Source organism: Euprymna scolopes, unplaced genomic scaffold (assembly GCF_053919585.1).
Source record: "Euprymna scolopes isolate OS-2025 unplaced genomic scaffold, ASM5391958v1 sca53, whole genome shotgun sequence".
Lineage (NCBI taxonomy): Eukaryota > Metazoa > Mollusca > Cephalopoda > Sepiida > Sepiolidae > Euprymna > Euprymna scolopes.
In genome coordinates this window covers 73,902-97,500 of record NW_027633580.1, presented here as the reverse complement: position 1 = coordinate 97,500, position 23,599 = coordinate 73,902, and the positions used below count along the sequence as shown (strand labels likewise).

Here is a 23,599-nt window from a genome sequence, read left to right as displayed (position 1 = left end):
TATATATTTTTATTTGATTTATTGTGTATATGTTTATGTGTGTTTGTATATGTATATTTGTGCGTATGTATGCATATATGTATATGTATTTATGCACATATATGTATGCGTATGGGTGCATATATGTGTGTGCGTATGGGTGCATATATATGTATGTGGGTAACTTCATGTGTATGTATTTGTATGTGAATATGTATGTATATGTGTGTATGTATTTGTATATGTTTGTATGCATATGTATGTATATGTGTGCATGTGTGTATGTATGTGTTGTATGTATTGTGTATGTATGTATGTGTATGTTTATGGGTATATATGTGTACGTATGTGTGTATATGTATATATATGTATGAATGCCAAGAAACGTCTTTAAGTGTCTTGAGTGGGCGTTAAAAACACATTTATGGTTTTATGTCTTCCAGTTTTAATTGGATTGATTCTGGACTTTCTAATTAACCACCATGTCCCAGGTTAGAAAAAAGTAAAAGACCACTGAATTTCAACGTTAATAGTGTTCAATATTTTTTTTATTCAATTTAGGTAAACAAAGTTATCATATGTCAACACAATAGATCTATTGTTTCAGTCTTAAAAGACACTGTCAGGTGACAATATACTTATTCGAGGCCAGATCTTTTAATGAAAATGAAACCAAGTATAAAAATAGAAAGAATAGAAAAATAAAAACAAGAGAAAAGAATAGAAAGAGAAAAAAATGAAAAGAAAAAAAAAATTGTCTAGATATTTTTTTTATAAAAAAAGGAAAGGGCTATTAATTAAATTCATTTTCAATGAGTGACCTTCATTAATACAATTGTCAGAATTCCCACATATTATGTGAGTGAATCTACCAATTGAATGTCAAATATCAAAGTGAAAAGAAACAATGTTTTTTAATTGTGTACAATCCATTTAGGGATTAATGTCCACTTTGTCATTGGATGTTTTTCACCTGATATTTTTTTTAATCTTGGTTAAATTTGTTTATAAAGACTTGATCTGAAGTAAAGATTTAAAGTTTTATTAAAATTCATTATGAAAAATCTAATATAAAAATTATTCATACAATAATAGATTAATCTCCGCTTAGATGACAGTTCAGGACCTATCAGGTTGGCAACTCTCTTTTGAACCCTGTCCAGGAGTGAGAGACAAGCAGCAGATGCACCAGCCCAAGTGTGACAACAGTGCTCCATACATGAGCAAATGGTGGCCTTATAGAAGTACAGGATACTTTCAGACATAAGTAGTTTTCTAGCATGGTAGAGAGAGCCCACCTTCTTTACAGCAGCATGGCAATGTTCTCAATGTATCTATTCCAGTTCATATTCCCTGTAAATGTTAGGCCGAGGAGTTTAAAGGAAGTACTTTCAGGTAATGTGTTCTTGGCCATTGCTATTGGTGGTAGGGAAGGTATCTTGTAATTATTGAAGGAAACAAGCTTAGTCTGGGCAGCATTGAATGTGACCATCCATTTTTGTCCCCATTCCACTACAGATTGGAGGTCATCTTCTAGTGTTTCTGCCATTTCCTTAGATATATATTCATTTGTTTTCCCCTCATGCCTGTTATAGAGAGTGGTGTCATGAGCAAATATACCCATATCTGAAACAATTTTATCAGGAAGGTCATTTATGAATATTAGGAATAATGAAAGTTCAAGCATAGACCTCCAGAGGTACTCCCACATTTATATCATATTGTTTAGATGTACAACTGTCGAGGACAACTTGAATTTTTCTCTTACTTAAGAAGGATTTAGTTACATTATGTATTCTTCCAGTGATACCGTATGATCTAATTTTCCTTAGAAGACCATCGTGCCATACCCTGTCAAAAGCCTTAGATATATCGAGGGCTACTGCTCTACCCTCTCCTGTTTTGTCCAGTGAACAGTATATACATTCAGAGATTACAGTTAAGATATCTGCTGTGGAACGAGCTTGCCTAAATCCATATTGTTTGTCGATCAGGAGTTTAGCAGCTGTGAGGTGTTAGACTAGGGCTTGATTAATTAAGGACTCAAATATTTTGGCGAAAAGCGGGAGAAGGCTAATAGGGCAATAATTTAATGGGCCAGTTCTCTCACCAGAATTCTTGAAGACTGGTACCACAGAAGCGATTTTCCAGCAGTCGGGAAAGCAAGATTTATTAAGGTATTTATTGTAAAGTTTGGAGAGAACTGGAGCAACCTCAGCAGAGCATTTTTTTAATAGCACAGCCGGGATGAGATCGGGTCCACTTGCTTTTGAGGTGTCTAGATTTTTTATGATACCATGTACGAGAAGGGGTGATTTTCAAATCGTCTATTGTGGCGTCTGTCTGCGAAGGAAAGTCGGGGGGAGAGTATTGTGCCGGGTCCAGTGTGGAATTTGAGGTAAACCGACTGGCAAGCAGGTTAGCCTTGTTGGTTGTCGTGCAAACAACCTCATGATTGTTTGTTAGTGCGGAAATCATTGATTGCCAATTATTTACTACACTGTTGTAGATTTTCCAAAAATCATGGATTCCTAATTTCTTTGCTTCAAGGTATTTTCTGGTGGTTTCAGTGTATTCTGTCTTAGCTGTCGCTATTTCTCTCTTACAATTACTTCTAGCTTCTATATACTTCTTTCTCTTGGAACTGGACTTTTGTTGGTTGAATCTGCGGTACGCATACTGCTTTTGAGCAATGGCAGCTGCACAAGCAGAAGTAAACCATTGGGGAGAGTGGGGGCTTGCTATAAAATTTCCATGTGGGAACATGTGCTTCAATTACAGTTTTGAACCATTCAGTGGTCTCATTTGCGCACTGTTCCACTGGAAGAGAAAAGGTATTTTGCCATGGGGCATCTCTGATGAGCTCCCTGATGGCTTCCTAGTCAGCCTTTTTGTAATACCTCATTGTTTTGAGCAGTGGGTCTTCAGTTTTAGGGAGAGAATTTAAGCTGATTTCTACCATCATCACAGCGTGATCAGCATTCCCAAGTGGGCTGCGGGCATTTGTTGTACAATTGTCGGGAACTGTGGTCAGAAATAGATTTAGAATTGAGACATACTGATCTTGCTGGTCTAGTGTTGGAAATGTAACCGTCTGAGATAGGGAATAAGATATAGAGAAGCTATGTGTTGTGCTACCAGCTACATCTGTGTGATTAGAGAATCCTAGCCAGTTACTGTGGTGGACATTGAAGTCACCAAATTCAGAAATGCATTGGTTAAAAGGATATTTCAAATGAAGTTCAGGCTCGATGAAGAAAAAGCTGAACAATGTGGTACAATTAAAAGAAAATATTCAGTGGTTATATGCAGAAATGCAAGCGAAATAGTCCAAAAGTAACTGTAATAATGTAAGTGGTTTGTCGCTAAATATAGTAAATTCCAGATACAAAGATGACTTTTCACGGGAAAAGGTTTTAAGTGAAAAGTTATTGACCTCACAACAAAAGAGAGAAAAAAAGCCATGTTTCCATAGACAGAGAAATTTAAAAATTTAATGGGAAGTATAAAATACCTGATAACTCTACAAGGCCACCATTCGTCCATGTATGAAGTATTGTTGCCATGTTTGGGCTGCTGCATCTACTAATCTTTCCCTCTTAGGTAAGGTTCAAAAGAAAGTCAACAACTTAATAGGTCCTGCGCTATCAGCTAGGCTTCTATCGTTTTCCCACCAACAAAATGTTACATTCCTCTGCTTGTTTTACGAGTATTTTAATGGTAGGTGCTCCGATGGACTACAAGCCCTTATACCCTCTCGACATAAATACCCCCGACAAACCCGACAAGCAGCAAATCCCACCTCTATGCAGTAGAAATCCTTAGATGTAAAAAAAACCTTTTACTCTAATAGTTTCTTCTCTAGAACTGCTAGACTTTGGAATTCCTTTTTGGGTTCCCTGACTGTACTGACATGCAGAAGTTCAAGTGTAATGTGAACAGACATCTTGATGCTAACTCCCTACATAGTAACCCTACAAATTATGTCCTAGATAGTAGCTCCCTACATCAAAATGGCACTGTGCCTTGTTTGGGGTGAAAATGCAATAAAATATTTTTAAAAATTCATGGAGACAGAATGCAGTGAAAAACAAAATGGATAAAAAATTTGATACTGAAAATGAAAAACATTGTTCTGATCTGTTTAATTTTTCTTTTTTTTATTTTGTCTTTCATTATATGTATTTGCATATAATTAGCCCTATCTTCCTTGCTTAGTAGGCTTGCATTTTTTGCTTATTAGCGCCACTATCCTGTTTATTTTTGTTTGTTTTTTTTTTATAAAAATATATTTGCATCTTTTTCCAAAATGTTATTTAAAAATATTCTTTTAATATTTGAAATTATTTGTAGCGTTTTCTTTTTGATAATATATAATATAAAAAAATTATCTTCAGCTACTGCATCTGAAGATGATGAAGCTAGTGATGAAAGTAGTGAAGATGAAAGTGATGAAGAAGCATCAGATGAAACATCAGACACATCAGAGGAAGGCAGTGATGAGGAGGATGAGGAAGATGAAGAATCAGAAGCAAAAACAAAAAATGATAGGTAAATACAAAATGTCTTTTCTTTTTTCTGTTTTCTTTGACAAAAGTTTGGATCATATCTGTTTTAATCCATTTTATCTCAGTGTTAAAAAATGTATCGTTATTTCATCTGTAAGTAAAACAATAGTGGTCTTCCCCCTGCAATCACTGTTACCTTAATAATGTAAACAACCATAAATGTCATTTTTGTGGATGTCAGGTTCAATCCTCCCAATTAACGTACAGTTTGAAATGTGTTATATGTTGGAGGGCTTTAAGAAATTTGCTTTCAAACTGACATCTCTTTCTCTTCGGTTTATTTTTATCACTTGCTTCGTTTTCCTTGGCCTTTTTTATCCTAATTATAATTAGATATTGTTGAAAGTCACTTTTAAAAAATACCTATCCAAATTTGATGCCAAAAGTAGTATGGCTGTAATCTTCTATTCTATAATAAGGAACAAGGTGTATTTATTTCTATATTCATTTTGCGACAAACAGATCTGAGGCACAGGACTCCATTGTCTCCTAACACAATAGCCAACCATGATAAAATATTTGGTTAAATTCAAAGTAAAAAAAATGATGTATAAAAAGTATTTTGGAACATAGAATACCAAATGTTATTGATTATTTCTTTTAATGAATAAAATTGTCTATTGAAAAAATCTATTAAAAATAAAATATACAAAATAGCAGTAGAAACCCACTTGATAATTGTCACGGCAACTTCAAGCCATAAAAATTAAATTTAATTATCCTAATTAGTTTAATGTACTTGAAAGCATAATTGTAATCTCTACCAAATTTCCTTCCGTTTGATATGCTACAAGCCATATTTTGTTAATAATTTCTTTGAGTCATATCATGGTAGCCATTTTGGATTTCCTGGTTGATATCTTGGATTTTTCATGGTATAATGATAACAAATGATAATGTCCATCAGAATAACATTTCACATGATGATAAAGTCTTACCTCCCATTTTTTAAACTGTTTAATGATGCTTTTACTTAAAGCCATTAAAATGAAACTTAATTATGTGAATTAGTTTAATGTACTTGAAAACATAATTCTAATCTGCACAAAATTTCCTTTAATTTGATATGCTACAAGCCATAATTTGTTAATAATTTCTTTGAATCAGGTGGTGGCCATTTTAGATTTCCCATTCACCATCTTGAATTTTCATGATATGATAATGACAAATGATAATATCCATACTTCCTATGATGATAAAGCCTTGCCATTTTTCTTAGCTGTTTTTATGATGTTTCTACTTAAAGCCGTTAAAATGAAACTGAAATATGCTAATTAGTATGCTTATTAGTTACCAAGTGAGATGGTTGTAAATAACGCCAACTGAACCATCATGGTATTATGATATGTTCAAAATTTCATCATAATATCTTAAAAAGATCTGTTCCGTCTGCCTGCTTCTCTCCGGACTACAACTTGGATGTCTTCAAGTCCAATGTTAACAAATTCCTAATGAACCGCCGCCTTAATTAAATACTTCAACAAATCTCCACACTAACGTAATGTACTTGCAATAACCCTTATCCCTGAGTGTCTTCCGGGCCTTGATAAGTGGTGATCACTGTGTAAAAAAAAAAAGAAGCCAACTGAACCATCATGGTATTATGATAATGTTCAAAATTTCATCATAATATCTTAAAAAGATCTGAAGATACAGTTTTTTAAAGATGGGTTAGTCTGTAAATTGTACAAATTTCCTACCATTTTTAGTCACAAGTTTATATGCATTTGAATAGGACTGACTTAAGACAAAATGTCCAGTGAACTGCACATTTTTTGATACTTTGAATGGTCATAACTCAAGTTCTAATGGTCCGATTAAAATAAAGATATTATTTCTTTGCTTGATTTGTGTTTATTCAATCTAAAGAAAAAATGGTGTGGTATTGCTATATTAACCTTTGTTTTTCTTTATTCTGCTTGTATTAACCCAGAAATACAAAATGGGTCTGGTGGAGTTGATTCCATCTTTATTTTGTTGAATGCAAAAATCTGAGGGTTTTTTTTTTTATTATTCATGGTCGCATATTATTTTATGCAAGAATTTATGAAAAAAGAATTAACCAATTTTGACAAAATCAGAAGAATGATGGAATAACTGGCAGGGACAAAAATATAAATCTTCAGATTATTGGAGAATCAAAAAAAATTTTTTAAATTCTCTTCTAAATAATTTTTGTCTGCAAGTAAATATTTTCTTTCTTTTTCAGTGAATCTGAAACGAAGAGATTTCCAATTTCTTCAGAGTCTGAAAAGATGGTCAGCACAAATGAAATTACAGACCAAACTTCTGTTGAAGAATCAGACATGGAAATGGAAAGTAGAAAAATATCTGAAGATTCCACTAAAGAAAGTTCAAGGTAATTTCTAGATCTTTGAAGTTTTTTGAAGTGATGCTGATATAAATAATACTTCAACTACTTTCATACAATTTTCAAAATGCTACCTTATCGATATTTGTTAGAGCTGTATAAGAATTGCAGAAAAAATAAATCACAAACATTGATGTTGAACATGTAACAGCTGAAAAGCAACTTGTTTCCTCATCTTTACAAAACCTTTTTAGAATAACAATGTGAGTTTAATGAATTTGTTTCTTTTTTTAAATGCGTCTTTTTGGTCAAACCTTCGTTCTTGAAAAGTTATTTCCCTTAGCTCATTTGTTAGGAGTGCACTGATTAATCAGCAGGTAACTGGTAATACCAACTACTTTGCTGATTAATCATCCGATTATTTACTTTTCTCTTTCCTATTAAATTTCATCTATGTCAAATGACGCATCAAAAGTAGCTGCCAATTTAACTTGGCATTTGTTAAGTGTCTAGCTGCTGTTACGGCTTTTTGCCATTTTTTGCTTTATTAAATGAAATTACAAAACACAAAGTACAATTCTTAAATGAATATAATTAAACAAATAAGAAAAAAAATGAAATTACAAACTATAAATTCCAACTCTTAAAGTGAATTGCTATAAACTGAACTTCTGTTTCTACTGGAGCATGCTGCAGTGAAAATTCATGTTCAGCATATATGTTTAATTCCATTGTGTGGTTGTGTTTTGAATCAGTTGGTTTTCTAAATTAAACTGATCCTGTATTTCAGTTAATTTGCTAATTGCTTCTGGAGAGTGATTAAAGTCTCTATTTCTGTTAGTTGTAATGAGTTCTTCACAGTCTGGTGGAAAATAATGAGTCATTTATTGAGAGTTGCAATGTATTTATGATAGTGACGCTAAACCACATTCCCTGACATCAGCAACCATATTTGTTACTGAAGCCCACAAGACTAAGAAAACTTTATTGGAGATTTTATATTCACCCAGAACATTATGCTGTTCTTGACTTATTCTTGCATCTGTGTGTACTAGGGAATGGAATAACTCTTAAGCACAGCTCTGCACTGTTCAAAGTCATTTGAAAGCCAATGGCCTGTCAAACTCAGAAAGGTAGCATTATTTTAGTAACTGTCTCCATTGTCCATGTGTCCAGTCAAAGAAATGCTGCTAATTTCAGCAAGAAACAATTGAATTTTTTGTTTTACTTTTGTAAATATATCTGAAATTTTTTTTCAGTGGAGTACTTTATTGGTGGAATGCTGTAATTTGAACAAAGTTTTGCCATAAGCTTATTAAATCCAATGTCAGATATTACAGAATATGGTTGAATATCAACAGCAATCATTTCTCTTATCAAATAATGTATCTCTTGTGACTTGCGGTCGTTAATATCCCAAATTTTCTTTTTGGCCAATATTGATTCTATAGTAATGTGGTGTTTTGTTGGAGGCTTGTAGTTGCTATCACTTGTTCCTGGAATATTCATTGTGTTTTGCTTTTCTTATCTGAAACTTTTGCTTCTTGTGGATGAACCTTTCTAAACTGGTTTAACATATTAGTCATCATAAAAGTTTTTGCTGATTTGCTTCCCCTTGATATGATGGTTTGACATATGGTTACAGACAGATTCATTCTAATTCTTGGGATTGACATCAAAATATTTCCGGCAGAAACTGGTTGCCATAATGGTTGAAGGTTGTTGTTAATATTTAATTAATTTTTACGTGTTTAAATTATTTATGTCTATCTAATAAGTAATTTATCTAAATAAAATATGTATAATCTAAACCAGAAAAATAAAAAATATGTGTAATGATAGCACAGTTAAAAAACGAGGAACAGAAGTATTTTCAATTTATTTGTTAATTTGATAGAATGAAGAGAAATTTTCCGTAAGCTAATTTGCCTCAAATTCAGCCCAGTTGGAAATGGCTGCATAGTAGCAGCATGCCATTCCTGTTATTTGAAAATTTGGTGTAAATGGTGCATGTCTCTCTGATGAATTTTCACTAGCAACCAAAAAAGAAAAAGGGAGTTAACTTGTCACTGCTTAGAGTATAATTAAATGAATATTAATACCATTTATGACAAATGTTTAAATTGGCATTAGAAAACCTACTAATCAGCCAATTATCAAAGGTCAGTTCATCAAGCAATTTGCTTATTGCTGAATCCCTAGTATTAAAAGCCAATGTGAATTTCAATTTATTAGCTCAAAACTAGCAATATCCAGCTTTTACCCAACATTTTTTTTTTTTTTTATAAAATATGAATTTATATAAGAATAACAAATTTAATTTATTTTTAATACTTATATAGAAAGGAATTTTTCTTAAGTTTGATCCCTAAGTACAATTAAGTTTATATTGTGCAAGCTTAGAAATAATGATACATTCTCAAAGAAATTGGTTTGGTTTTAAGGTATTTTATTATATGAAACATTTCTTTGGATGCTGGATTTAAAATTTTGTTAAATTTATTACCTACTTATTATTTTTTTTATATTTCCCAATTTAGATGTTTTTTAATTGTATTTTATTACTTTTAAGTATATAGATATACACTATATATTTTAAATATGATAGTGTTAATTCAAAGTTTGATATGAATGAATTGATATTTTTATTTGTTAAATTCCTTAATTTTTTAAAACATTTTCATACTTTAATCATTAAAAGCTTTTATATCGTTTAATAAATATAAAACTTCAACATTTTTTAAGTCTTTTAGAATATTTTTAATATTTATCATGCTTTTTATCATCAATGATAGCAAACTTCTGTCTCGAGAGACAGTGGCAGTCTGCACTTAGTCTGACGCACTACAGCTGCTGTGACCGTATAGTCCAATTTTAAATTTGCAGTTTTGTTGGCAGTTGCTGCTGGTATAGTCATTGGTAGAGATGGTGGGGGCAGCAGGGTTGCACTGTATCCTCTCTCACCTGTGGCTTCTCTTTTCTTCCCATTGTCTTTCTCTCTTCTTTTCTGTTAATTTCATGCCGTCCTTAACCTTTGCTTGCTAGGCTGTGCAATTGGATATCTCTAACTCAAGATCCTATCGTTGAATGCCACAAGTCTTCAGATCTCTGTTGCAGATATCCTTGTAGAGTTGGTTTTCTGGTTGACAGGCATCTTTCAATGAGAATGGCAAACATGATTGGCATGCCAGCCTGGAACAAGACATCTGTGTTTGTGACCTGATCTTGCCAGGTGATGCCTAAGGGACGTCTGAGGTTGTGCATGTGGAAGGTATTCAGTCTTCCATCTTGGTGTGAGTACAAAGTCTAGGACTCATTACTATAATGAAGAATGCTTAGCACACAGGCCTGGTACACTCTCATCTTTGTGTTGAGTGTCAGCAAGGCGTTATCACACACCCTCTTTGCTAGGTCAAACAAGGGACGTCTCTGTTCAAAGAACTTTTCTTGCAGCTACCAAATTGAGGATACCATGTCGATTGTTGACTGTTTAGCCTGAAACCTTCACTGTGACAAAATTGGTCAACTAGCAGTTGAAGGTGATTGAGGACCACCTGTGCAAAGGCATTATGTATGATGTTGAGGAAGGAGATCCCTTGATAGTTGTTACAGTCATTTCGGTCACCGTTGTTCTTGTAGAGCATAATGATCCTTGCGTCCCAGATATCATGGAGTATCATACATTTTTCCCAGCTTTCTAGCAGGAGCCTGTGATCCAGGAGTGGCTTCTTCCTTCATATTCTCTGGTGGAATTCCATCGCTGCCGATAGCCTTTCTACAGGAAAGTGAGTCAATGACCTTTGTCAGTTTATTGATACTAGGGAGTGAGTGGGTGAAGCTTGTCCATGGTGGGTAGTGGTGTGATGTTCTTGATGGCTTTGTTACTGATAACATTTTCTCTGGAGTACAACTCTTGGTAGTGCTCAGTCCGTCTCTCCATTTGTTTACTACAATCTTTGATCTCTTCTGATGTGGACTTGATGGGTGCGATCTTGAAAACACTAGGATCAAAGACTTTCTTCATCCCATCATACATGGCTCTGGTATTGTCACTGTCTGCAGCTGTCTAGATGTCTCCATATAATCTCGGCAAGTAGTCATGAGTGCATTTTTTGGGGGGAAGGGAGGGATTCTTGGCATTGTTGTGTCTTCTCTATACCTGTCTTCTCACGGGGCTGTCTCTTGTACTTCAGAAAAGCTTTAGCATCAATGACGGGTTCCATCTCCTCTACCCCAGCCTCAAACCAGTTTTCGTTCTTCTTTTCCCAAAGGTGTCAATGGAAGCCTTGTACACAGATTTAAAAATATAATGAACCCTTATTGGAGAACTTTATAAAAAAATATAAAAATCAATTCTTATTGGAAAAATTTATTAAAAAAAATATAAAGATCAATCCTTATTGGAAAAATTTTTTTAAAATATAAAAATCAATCCTTATTGGAAAAATTTATAAAAAATATAAAAATCAATCCTTATTGGAAAAATTTTTTAAAAATATAAAAATCAATCCTTATTGGAAAAATTTATAAAAAATATAAAAATCAATGCTTATTGGAAAAATTTATAAAAAGTATAAAGATCAATCCTTATTGGAAAAATTTATAAAAAATATAAAGATCAATGCTTATTGGAAAAATTTTTTAAAAATATAAAAATCAATCCTTATTGGAAAAATTTATAAAAAATATAAAGATCAATCCTTATTGGAAAAATTTTTTAAAAATATAAAAATCAATCCTTATTGGAAAAATTTATAAAAAATATAAAGATCAATCCTTATTGGAAAATTTTTTTAAAAATATAAAAATCAATCCTTATTGGAAAAATTTATAAAAAATATAAAGATCAATCCTTATTGGAAATATTTTTTAAAAATATAAAAATCAATCCTTATTGGAAAAATTTTTTAAAAATATAAAAATCAATCCTTATTGGAAAAATTTATAAAAAATATAAAAATCAATCCTTATTGGAAAAATTTTTTAAAAATATAAAAATCAATCCTTATTGGAAATATTTATAAAAAATATAAAAATCAATGCTTGTTGGAAAAATTTATAAAAAAAAATATAAAAATCAATCCTTATTGGAAAAATTTTTTAAAAATATAAAAATCAATCCTTATTGGAAAAATTTATAACAAATATAAAAATCAATCCTTATTGGAAAAATTTATAAAAAAAAATATAAAGATCAATCCTTATTGGAAAAATTTTTTAAAAATATAAAAATCAATCCTTATTGGAAAAATTTATAAAAAATATAAAAATCAATGCTTATTGGAAAAAATTATAAAAAATATAAAGATCAATCCTTATTGGAAAAATTTTTTAAAAATATAAAAATCAATCCTTATTGGAAAAATTTTTTAAAAATATAAAAATCAATCCTTATTGGAAAATTTTTTTAAAAATATAAAAATCAATCCTTATTGGAAAAATTTGTTAAAAATATAAAAAACAATCCTTATTGGAAAAATTTATAAAAAAATATAAAAATCAATCCTTATTGGAAAAATTTATAAAAAAAATATAAAAATCAATCCTTATTGGAAAAATTTATTAAAAAAAATATAAAAATCAATCCTTATTGGAAAAATTTATAACAAATATAAAAATCAATCCTTATTGGAAAAATTTATAAAAAAAAATATAAAAATCAATCCTTATTGGAAAAATTTATAAAAAAAAATATAAAAATCAATCCTTATTGGAAAAATTTATTAAAAAAAATATAAAAATCAATCCTTATTGGAAAAATTTATAACAAATATAAAAATCAATCCTTATTGGAAAAATTTATAAAAAATATAAAAATCAATTCTTATTGGAAAAATTTATAAAAAATATAAAAATCAATTCTTATTGGAAAAATTTGTTAAAAATATAAAAATCAATCCTTATTGGAAAAATTTATAAAAAAATATAAAAATCAATCCTTATTGGAAAAATTTATAAAAAAATATAAAAATCAATCCTTATTGGAAAAATTTATAAAAAATATAAAAATCAATCCTTATTGGAAAATTTTTTTAAAAATATAAAGATCAATCCTTATTGGAAAAATTTATAATAAAAAATATAAAAATCAATGCTTATTGGAAAAATTTGTTAAAAATATAAAAATCAATCCTTATTGGAAAAATTTATAAAAAATTTAAAGATCAATCCTTATTGGAAAAATTTATAAAAAATATAAAAATCAATCCTTATTGGAAAAATTTATAAAAAAAAATATAAAAATCAATCCTTATTGGAAAAATTTATAAAAAATATAAAAATCAATCCTTATTGGAAAAATTTATAAAAAATATAAAGATCAATGCTTATTGGAAAAATTTATAATAAAAAATATAAAAATCAATGCTTATTGGAAAAATTTATTAAAAAAATATATAAAAATCAATCCTTATTGGAAAAATTTATAAAAAAAATATAAAAATCAATCCTTATTGGAAAAATTCTGTTTTGGTTTTAGTAAATTGAGTAAAACTACGTCTTTTGAGAGGTATTTTAAGAGATCACTGAAAATAGATGATTATAATGTAAAATTTCCTTATGTTCAGTTTTATGGTGGCACATTTTATCGTGTGAAATAATGTGGGAGTAGGTTTTTAAAACTGGTTAAATCGATAAATTTTTATGTTGGAATAATTCATTTTATAGGTTTGGTCAGAATTTTTTTTTGCCTTAGTAATAGCAGTTAATTTTATAGTAATCTCAAGTTAAGAGTTTAATTTCATTTTATGTTCCAGGATTAGTCAGATATTGTATGAAAAAGAAATTAAACGCAATCAGAAAACAAATCTGTAACTTTAATTGTACATAATTTGGCTTACTGTAACAATATCTTTATGTGAATGAAATAAATTTTGCAAAAAAATAAAAAACAGTAATCAAGCAATATCTAATTTTTTCCGTTGTGCGTAAATTGTTAAATGTTGAATAAAAATTTTTTAGAATATTTTTTGGTTTTTGAGTCATAGGAAGAGTTTTCTTGTAACTGAATCAGGTGATGTGATGCTGCAACCATTTTCTCATTCAGAAATGACGAGTAGTTATTTTTTTTTAAACAAAGTTGATATGTTTGTATTATCTATCTATCTATATATATATATATATATATATATATATATATATATATATATATATATAATGTACACACACACACAGTTGTAACTTACATGCAAGTAATTCATTCTAATGATACTAATTCTTAGATTCTCTCTGGAATTCGTATATGAAAATATACTAAAATGTCACTTACGCAACTATTTTTCTTTTTTCTGATAAAAAATATTCTATACATATTTTAGGATTTAATACGTCAAGAATAAAATATAGTAATGCGCCCTCTTTACGCTACTGTCATTGTTTTTGTTTTATTTCCTTATCTAAATTTAAAAAAACCCAGTAAAATTAGCTAATTTATTTAAATTTGTCTGCCCTATTACAGACGTCCATGCCAATGTGTAAGAAACCACCTTTTTCACCTTTCCTTTATCTTCTTTTTGTCTTAACTTTTTCTATTTCTTCTCCCATGTTATATTGTAAATTTGAAAATAACATGAAATCTTCCCATTTCCCCTAGTTACTGGAAAGTAACTAGGGGAAATGGGCAGATTTCATGTTATTTTCAAATTTACAATATAACATAACTCTTTTTTTATTTCCCCATCTCTCTTTCATAAAACTTATAAAATATGGGGAAGTTTTTTGATAATAAAAACAAAATATTAGAAATCTCACCATGTTTTTTTTTTTCTGTTTTATTCATTTTTTTTCTTTTTTCCATTTATCTCTACGAAAGAGTGATTGTATTTTAGTATAATTAGATTTTATTTTTTTAATTTCAGTGAAACTGAATCAGAAGTTGAAGATTCTGAAAGAGATACAACTGAGAGTTCTTCAGATGCAGAACCTGACGACCAATCTATGTTATTCAAACCACAACTATCTCCGATCAAAGAGGAAGAAGAACATGACGACTTGAATCGGGATGAGAAAGTTTCTGTCGGTGAAAAATCAAGTCTAAGTAGTGATCAAGAGAGGATGACAGAATTACGTAAAGTTACTGGAAAAATAGATTCTGAAACGAGTAGTTTGGTAGAGAAATCAACAGGTGATTCAATCAGCTTGACTACTGATATGAGTTACGATGATCAAACAACTAGCAGTTCTAACGAGTCGAGGAAAACAAGTAGCCGGGCACTTGATGACATTAATGAAAACAGGGAAACTATCATTGCCACTACAACAGATGAAGAAGTACCATCTGCAGATATCTCTTCTGAAGTAACGACAACATCAGATGAAGAAATTTCAAAAACTGATCACTCTAAAATCTATGCAAATCAATCGATCGCAGAACATGATTATGTTGCTATGCCACCACCCTTACCTGTTGGTCCAGTGTTAAAATCCTTAGAAGAATCTGGCCATATTGACGAGCCAGAGGAGGGAGAGATAGTGGAGGAGGAGGTGGTGGATGATTATGATGATTCTGACCGTACAGAGTCTTGTGATGAAGATAACACACCTCTTGAAATTTTGATGGACCATAATTATTGTCTTCCATCTGCCATTAGTGAGATTCAAGATGATCTGCAAATCTCTTCTGGTTGGCCAGAAAAGAAAGTATTATCAGGAAATTTATTAAAAGACAATAAATTGTTGAGTAATTCTGCTGCAAATGCTGCTGTACAGGACGTGGTTCAAAAACTAGCCGCAGATAGTCTGACGGCAGATCAACATGCTGCTGCGGCCACTGCCGCTGTAGTTGCAGCTGCTGCAGCTACGGTGTCAGCGAGTCAAGCAGCAGCAAACAATGAAAGCCTCAGAAAGCCCAAGAAAAAGAAAAAACGTGTTAAAAACAACACACTCACAGATATTACCAATAAATCTATGTATGAACATGAAGCGGAAGCCATTAAACCTGTCGTAAAACCTAAAATAAAGTTTCAGCCTCGTGACTATCAGGAAGAAAAACAATTGTTCTTTGATATTTATAATAAGGGAATTGATCAAGAAGATATCAACTACCTTAAAAGAACTTATGAAACTCTTTTGAAATCAGAAGATCCAATGTATGACTGGTTGAATGATATCTTTTGGGTTGATCATACACAAACAGATATCCCGGATCCAGTTCCTCCTAAAAAGAAAAGAAAAGCTGATGAGCAGATCACACCGGTACATAAAACTGGTAAGCATTTAATGCTATTTGTAAATTAAATAGAGGAGGAGGGGGGGGGGGCTCTTGGGTAGTGCAGTAAGCTGCGTCTGCTAAATAAAATCTATCAAAATCACTGTACTCTTAGCATTAAATAACCTGAAAGAATTAAGAGTTATTGTAAAACAAACAAAACAGTTTTATTTATTTTTATTTTATTTTTGTTTTGTTTTTTTTGTTGTTTTTTTTAGTGATTTTCAAAATATTCTCAATTTTTTTTTTTTTTTTTTTTTTTTTTTTTTTAGTGAGTGTAACTCTCCATTATATCTAACCCTAACTCTAACTCTGGCCTGGTGTTACCTAAGATTATCTTATTACAGTCAGTGAAAACCTGCCCAAGGATCTTTGCCAAATCTTGTTTTGTTGTTTAAATGATGATGTTCCATATGTACACTTGTGATTATAAATTATAATTCAGAGATCCCTTATAATAGAAAAAAAAATTTTTTTAAAAACCTGCATTGATGAAAAACATTTTAACTGAAAATAATTTTATAAATAAATGTAAAATAAAATGGACACAAACGAAATCGGAAGCCATGTTGGACTGATACAACATAATTGGATGATCTTATTTTAAACCTGTATGTCAAATTTGGGAATCTGTATGAAATTTTGAACAAATTCTTTTATTTAATCTACAGTAGTTTCCAAAAAATGAAATATTAAAGTTTAAATGATGTAATGCTTTTTCGTACTCAGACTTTTTTCAAAAGTCAAATTTATTAATAAAATATTTAAATTGAAGTTATTTGTATATAAAAACAAAAATGTATGGTATAGGAGGAGGAAGAATATCTGCCTGGATGTTTGTGGTTTACAGAACAAACTGAAAACGGTTAAAGCAGTTTGTGATTTGCAAAAAAAATGTAAAGATGCTGATGATACTAAAGCATACAACTACTAAAACAAAATGGCAGCTGTTGAATCTCCAAAATAAAAAAAGAAAAAAGAAAAAAAAAGCGGTTTTGATTAAAAATGTGAAAAAGTACAAGAAAAAACCTACAAACAAGTTAGCAATCATATTTTTTTCAAATTTGTGTTTGAAATTGTTTTGTTTCTATCTATTCCCTTCTTCCAAAAGATGACTGTATGTGTATCACTATGTACATGAAAGAATGTAAAGAAAGTTATTGTTACATAAATTTGCATAGATTTGAAGAATGGAAAAGGATAAAAAAAATAATGAATAGTTTAGAGTATGAATATTATAAATGAATTTTTTGGTGTTGACAGCTATTCCAATATGTGTATATTTCATCGATCTGGAATGTAGAAGAATTATTTAAAGTAGAACACCTAGAAAAAAGAATGAATACTTGAAGGAGCCGTCTTTTATTTGAGTGAAATCGTAGTTTATAGGCAGTAACACAACTGAACTGGTGATAAAACTAATGAACCTATTAAGTGAAATGGATGACAATGGGAGTATCTAGCATAGGAGTAGAAATACCTCTGACCGGCTGTGTGGATGACTATGTTAGAAGTTGTTGAGCTATAAAACATGTTAAATTAAATGAATGCATATTTATATTTTAAGCATGGTTTAGCTGATTGGGGAATGAAATTACTTTTTGGTTTCAAAGCTATAATGGTCAATCAAATAGAGATGGGTTATTTTACTTTATAATAAAGATGAGTATAGTATTATGTATTATATACAATTCAACTATTTCATTGTTTCTAAATTATTTCTCCATTTATAAATCTTTCAGGTTCTGCTAGAACTGAAGGTTTCTATAAAATCAGCAACAGAGAAAAAGCTGGTTATCTTAATCATGCCAACAAAGCTGCTGAAGAAACGGCGCAACAGCAAAATGTAAGAATTGTTTTATATGTAAAAAATATTGCATTTACTGGAAGATTTGAAATTTATACACCCCGTGCCAGAATTATATGAAAATCAATATTTTTGTTCTAACTCCGATAGTTTTGAATGAAAATTTGTGAAATTTAGCACGTTATATGGCAACACTAACACAAGTGCAGATCTAAAATTTTAAGCTAATCTGCAAAGTAATAAACAATTGGCAGCCATTTTGGTGATTTGCATTTTTTTTTTCAGCGTGCCAACTCTATATGCAAACCAAAAGATCATTGAAACATTGATTATTCTAAGAATTTGTAAATTGAGAACAACAATAATAAAGAACAAACAACTTGGTTTCATAGTACAATCAATATCTTATATAATTGCCATTTTTATTGACAAGAGCGAAAAGCCTTTGGTCCATTAAAGATGTCAAACTTTCGATTTCATCTGAGGAATGTCTTTAGCAGCAGTCAGAATAGCATTCCAGAGGTCATCCTTAGAGTTGTACTGCCTTCCTCCAGAGTAAATATTTTGTTTCAAGATGCTCTACAGATTTTCAGTGGGATTTAAATCTGGAGAACAGGCTGACCATCACATTATTTTCCCATGTCTGACAAAAACTCTCTTCAAATATTCAGTGGCTATCCTTGCAGAATGAGGTGTTGCATTATTATGCATAAATACCTTCTTTTTTCGGAATGCCAAATTCTTCTTCTTGTGCCAGGGTTCCAAGTGTTCCTTAATGAAGTCAATGTAGAGTTTGGCCGTAATTTTTACTCAATCTGTGACTCTGAATAGTCCTACCAGCTCATTGCCAATGACTGCAGCCCAGAACATCACACCACCACTTCCTTGTTGACGCCTGATCCTTTGGGGGCGTAGACCCTCATTATGTTACCATCCTCCCCGCCACCCATTGGATTTATCAAGGGTCGCTCGACACTCATCGGTGAACAAAACAGTTTGAAAATTCACCTTTATGTGATTTCTTGCCAACTTCATCCTCTTTTTCTTGTGGATATCCTTTAATTGAAGGCGGACCGCTGGCTTTCCAAATTTTGCAATCATCCTCAGGATACGGCAACGAGTTGATTTGGGCACATCAGCAACGACAGCTTTTTCAAAAACTTGTTTGCTGGTTTCAAGTAGGTTACGGCGAACTTTTTCTCTTGATCTTGCTCATTGTTCGACGTGAGAGGTATGATTTCTTACAAATTTTCCCTTTGTCAGAACGTCCATTGCAAAGTTGAGGGTTAGTACAATATTTTTTTATTGTACGATGATTGTGGTGAAATTCTTTGGCAATTTCTAAGGTGGAAATCTTATTATGGAGCCTTTGAACAATTTTAGACTTCTCAGCTTGACTTAAAGCATCTTTACATCCCATTTTGCATATAAAGTTGGCACGCTAAAAAAACTGCAAGTCACCAAAATGGCTGCTGTTTGCTCACTATTGCGTGGATCAGCTTAAAATTTTATATCTGCGCATGCGTTAGTGTTGCCGTATAACGTGCAAAGTTTCACAAATTTTAATTGAAAACAATCGGAGTTAGAATAAAAATATCAATTTGCATATAATTCTGGCATGGGGTGTATTTATCAGTTGAGCACTATACTTGAATCCATTTTACTTTAATTTTTTTTCTGTCATATTTGTGTTTTACCTATTAATTTTATTAAAAATAAAATACATTTATCTCACAAAAAAAAAAAGGTGTAAAATAGTTGACCATAGTTGTGTGCAACCTAACAGCTCTCTTTTGACTGGTGCTACCAGATCAGGCTGTCTGTTGGCTTCCTGAGATGAACTTCACCTACATTGATTTTCTTTTTTTGTTTTCTATTCTCTTTTGTAAAACTTAATTATGTTCTCCAAAAACAAAAAACAACCCCTTCCCCTCTCCTTTCCTTTCTTTCCCTACTTACCCCCCCCCCCTTTTTTTTTTGCCCTGTTGGTAGGGCACTAGAATAAGCTGACTGCCCCCCTGCAGGGGGTAAAAATCCCGTAATGCCTTAGGACGTGATCCTGGTGATTGAGCTAACCTAGACCTGGGTGTATAAAAGTCTAGGCACTACAACACATTACTTCGCCCCTTACTTCGGCTAGACGGGCGGTTGGAGAGGCCCAATCCGACCAATCGGCCATTCACACCAAGCCCTAGCACTTACACCCAAAGTACCAACTACCACAACAAAGAACGAAACTTAAAGGTACTCCCATCTTTTTTTTTATTTCTTCTCCCACTACAAAAAATAGGCAAACCAAGTAAGTGCTAGAAGGTGGTGGCAAGGGTCAATCAATTGGAAAGACCAGAACTCAACACTCTGTCTGAACAAATGTATTTTTGAGAACATATTGAACAGAAAATATAGTGCTTGAGAACTTCTTACCAAAAGAGTATATCCTCCACATAGCCCCGACATGGTCAAGGCAAATGGCTCTCCCCCTTACTATGCCCCAATTTTGGACTCCAAGGTGGGTAGGAAGCGTGGTTGATGAAAAATAAATCCCAAAATCCATGGCTGATAAAAACAAAAGCATCCCCCTCAAAACCCTTAAAAGAAACCATTCCTCTCACTCTGACCTCTCAAGCTCAGATGAAGAACAAAAATTTAAAACTAGAAAAACCGTTCCAACTATAGACGAAGGAAACTTCCCACAATTCTTGGTTATTGAATTAATCGAAAATAAAAAAAATTGGAAATTTATCACCTTTCCTAATAGAAAAAACATTATCCACAAAAAGTAAACCAAAAATGATAAAAAAAACAAAGATGGAAATCTACTAGTTGAGATAACCAATCTTAGAGATGCTCAATCTCTACTCAAAATGAAGAATTTCCATGAGTACAAGTTCAGTCTTTCCCCATAAAACACTAAACACTTCGAAAGGAGTAGTTCGAAGTTATGAACTATCGCTTGGCAACTGAAGAAATAAAAACCGAATTAGAAAAACAAGGAGTAATCAACCACATCCGCATAAACATAAAAAGAAGCAATAAAATAACAACCAACACATATATATTAACGTTTAACAAAGCAACAATCCCTAAGGAAATAAAAATTGGCTACTTAAATGTAAAAGTAGACCAATATATCCCAGCCTCATTAAGATGTTTCCATTGCCAAAAATATGGACATCATAGAGAAGGAATAAAAATATGTGGAAAATGTGGCAACAAAGAGCCTGACCACACCAAAAAAAAAAAATGCATAAATGAGGTGAAATGCGCAAACTGCAAAGATCACCCGGTCTTCTCTAAAATATGCAAAACATAAAAAAGAGAAATTATAGAAGTAAAGTACAAGAAAAACACAACCTTTCCAGAAGCCAGAAAAATAGTTGAGACGTACATGAAAGACAACACATATGCTGAGACAACAAAAAATACAACTAAACCATACCAACATAATGAAATACATGATCAATATAGGGAGCTGATAAACAAACTGATTACATTAAATATTAAAGAGTGGACAGAATTTCAAAATAACCTAAAAGAAAAATACTCAAATCTAGGAAACAAAATAGAAATAACAAATCCAAACAAAGAAAATAATATTCCATCCACAACAGAACCATTAAAAAAATTATCACAGAAACCAACAAAACAACCACCAGAAATTAATAAAAACATAAGCAATGATAAAACAGCAAATAAAGAACGTTCCAGAAAAGAAAACCAAACAATAGACACTCAAAATAGATTCCAAATTCTAGAAAAAATGGAAACCGAAAACACCCTAGATAAAAAAAAAGAAACCAAACACAAGTAATCAAGAGGGAAAAAATTAACAAGAAGCCAAAACAGCAACATCTCAAACAAGATCCAGATCGACATCCAGATCCAAACAAAAAAAAAAAAGAAAAACACTTCACCAAAGACACAAAGTCCAACAAAAGATAAACCCTCTACTTCTAAAGAGATGGAAATAGAGGAAAACTAAACAGCCTCATAGAAATAAAACACAATTATCCAATGGAATTGTTGTGGAATAAGATCTAACTATAATGAACTTCTTATACTTATCTCCCTCTTTAACCCAGCCATTGTCTGCTTACAAGAAACCTTCCTACAAAACAATAACCATTTCAAAACACCAAACTATGAACAATACAACTATTTCCATAACACAGGCCTTCGTGCTAATGGACCCACCTCAATTCTTGTAAGGAATAACATACCTCAAAGCAATTTCTCTGTCAAAACAAATCTCCAAGCAATTACAACTCAAGTCACATTACACAAAACAATCACAATCTGCTCAATATACCTCCCCCCTCATGAACCAATAAATGAAAATGAACTAGAAAATTTAATAAAACAACTACCTCCACCATTCATTCTTCTAAGAGACTTTAACTGCCACAGTACATTATGGGGATGCGAAGTCACAAACTCAAAAGGAAACAAAATTGAACAATTAGTTAACAAAAATAACTTGTGCCTTCTCAATCAAAAAAATCCCACATACTTAAATCCAACAAACGGATCAACTAGTGCCATTGATCTTACCATGTGTGATCCATTAAGCTTCTTGGATTATACATGGAGCACTTACGAAGAACCCTGTGGAAGTGATCACTTCCCTATTATAATCAATTACAGTAACTCCATCCAAAACCACATACCCAGGTGGAACACAAACAAAGCCAACTGGGCCGAATTTAAAGAACTTTGTTCACTAAAACTAACAGAACATCAAATCCAAACAATAGAAGAATTCACGGAAGGACTCATAACAATAGCCAAAAAATGCATACCCAAAAATTCTCCTCCTGGAAAAAAAAACAAACCATGATTCAATCCAGAATGTAAAACGGCCATTAGACAGAGAAAGGCAGCCTTAAGAAAATTTTAAAAAACAACCCACAACGAACAACTTAATAGATTACAAACACCAAAGAGCTAAAACTCGAAAAACAATTAAAGAATGCAAACGATCCTGCTGGCAACAATTTGTCAACAAAATCAACATCACCACTAAACCCAAAACAATCTGGGAAATGATTAGGAAAATAACTGGAAAATATAATCTGAATCCAATCAAACACCTCACAAATAAACAGAAAATAACTGATAAAAAAGATATTGCTAACACACTAGCTAAAACCTTTGCCGGAAACTCATCATCAAAGCACTACAATAGACAATTCCAAATACATGAAGAAACATGAAGAAAAGTACAAAATAAACTTTAACTCCAAAAACCAAGAGCCTTACAATGAAATCTTCTCACTCAATGAACTAGAAACCACCATAGAAAAATCCTATAACTCAACTGTAGGACCAGATGAAGTGCACTACAGCTTCCTTAAAGAAATTCCACCAGAATCATTAAACCTCCTCAAAATTTATAATAAAATATGGGAAACAAAAGATTTCCCAACTTCCTGGAAAAATGCAACAATAATACCAATACCCAAACTGGGAAAAGATACATCAAACCCAGAAAACTACAGACCAATAGCTCTCACAAACTGCCTATGCAGAACGTTCGAAAAAATGATTAACTACCGCCTTATATGGTATCTAGATGACAACAAAATAATTTCTAAAATCCAGTGTGGATACCAAAAAAATCGAGGATGTATAGACCACATCACTAACCTCGAAAATTACATCAGAGAAGCTTTTATCAATAAGGAACACGTAACATCTGTTTTTTTCGATCTTGAGAAAGCATATGAAAC

The 23,599-nt window shown here is 31.6% G+C and overlaps 1 protein-coding gene across 1 annotated transcript in view; it reads left to right on the top strand.

The window, feature by feature from the left end:
- The first annotated feature begins 4,273 nt into the window (after positions 1–4,273).
- Positions 4,274–23,599, top strand: part of LOC145275013 (uncharacterized) — a 33,086-nt gene continuing 13,760 nt past the window's right edge. Inside the window, exons 1-4 of the mRNA XM_080127550.1 lie at positions 4,274–4,530; positions 6,757–6,906; positions 14,715–16,063; positions 17,806–17,909. Of these exons, the coding sequence (XP_079983676.1) occupies positions 4,289–4,530; positions 6,757–6,906; positions 14,715–16,063; positions 17,806–17,909 (1,845 nt within the window). The 5' untranslated portion in view covers positions 4,274–4,288. The remainder of the gene's footprint in view (positions 4,531–6,756; positions 6,907–14,714; positions 16,064–17,805; positions 17,910–23,599) is intronic.